This window comes from Halyomorpha halys, unplaced genomic scaffold, assembly GCF_000696795.3.
Source record: "Halyomorpha halys isolate HHAL.00 unplaced genomic scaffold, Hhal_1.1 Scaffold1968.1, whole genome shotgun sequence".
NCBI lineage: Eukaryota > Metazoa > Arthropoda > Insecta > Hemiptera > Pentatomidae > Halyomorpha > Halyomorpha halys.
Window position 1 is genome coordinate 29,817 of NW_027113071.1, and position 1,351 is coordinate 31,167.

General features: G+C 46.9%; 1 protein-coding gene across 1 annotated transcript; it reads right to left on the reverse strand.

Moving 5' to 3' along the window:
* Positions 1-721: 721 nt before the first annotated feature.
* Positions 722-1,054, reverse strand: LOC136796587 (uncharacterized). Its single transcript, XM_067050692.1, has one exon. It carries the CDS (start codon positions 1,052-1,054, stop codon positions 722-724), a length of 333 nt encoding a protein of 110 aa, XP_066906793.1.
* Between the last annotated feature and the right edge of the window lie 297 nt (positions 1,055-1,351).

Here is a 1,351-nt window from a genome sequence, read left to right on the forward strand (position 1 = left end):
AGCGTTGTCCATAGTGCCTGCTTCTTTCTTCAACAAGGAGTTCCACAGGTGGCATTCGGGCTATCACGCACACCTCTTCGTAGGAAACATTTCGAAAAGCGCTAACTGTCCTTAAACAAACAAATTCTGCGATAAACTGAAACCATCTGTCTCCTGTATGATTTGGTAGCCATCGTTCGTTTCCATATCGGGGCTGCATATAACATAATGGAGGTGACAACAGTAGCCAGAAGCCATCGCCTAATTTCTTTGGGACCTCCGACGTTTGGCATAAGGATGCAACTTTAGCAGATTTGGCGCTAATATACTCCGCGTGAACATTAAAGCGGAGACGTGCATCGATCATGACTCCTAGGTACTTTAAGCAAGACTGGGAACGAATTTCTTGCCTACCCACCGTAACAGTGATAGACTCAATCTGCTTCCTGCTAGTTACTAGGAGAACTTCGGTCTTGTGATCTGCAAGTTGTAGGCCTACCGAAGACAGCCAACCTCGGACCGTAGCAACAGCCTGATTTGCGAGGAGAGTAACTTCTTCCAAGTATTTCGCCACCACTACAACTGCAACGTCATCTGCGAATCCCACAACTGTGGCTACCTCCGGCAATGTCAATTTAAAGATTGCATCGTACATAACGTTCCACAGAAGAGGCCCTAATACCGAGCCCTGTGGGACACCACCCGTCACCTCATATCTTCTTTGGCCAATGTCTGAAAAGTACTAGAACAGAACTCTATCTTTGAAGTAGTTTGTAAGAACTCTCATAAGATAGGCTGGCACCGTCATAGTCCGTAGGGCATCTATTATACAGGTCCATCTTGCGGTGTTAAAGGAATTCTTAACGACTGGCCTGATGATTGCTGCATAACACTTAGCACCCCTCCTCCACCTTACTCCAGCAATTTCTGTGCGGGCCAACTCGACTACCAATCCAACAGCATCTATTGTGGATCGCTCTTTACGAAATCCGTTTTGAGCACGTGAGAGGCCATTAACTCCTTCCGTGAACTCTTGTAGCCTGAGGGAAAGGATCTTCTCGAATGCCTTACCCATGGTATCCAATAAGCAAATTGGGCGATAGTTTGACGGGTCTTGACGGGGTCTACGAAAGCATTCGACTCCGTGTCTCACGGCATGTTATACCGTAAGCTCGCGGACCTCGAGTGCCCAGAACAGCTCTATAGTATCATTCTGTCATTTCTAAAAGAACGGACACTAGCTGTGCCATGTGGAACATGTGGTGTTCCTCAAGGATCAGTCTTATCCTCGGTACTCTATTCCACCTACACGGCGGACATTATGGGACACAATTACAGAAAAGCAACCATCGAAGCATATGCAGACGATATT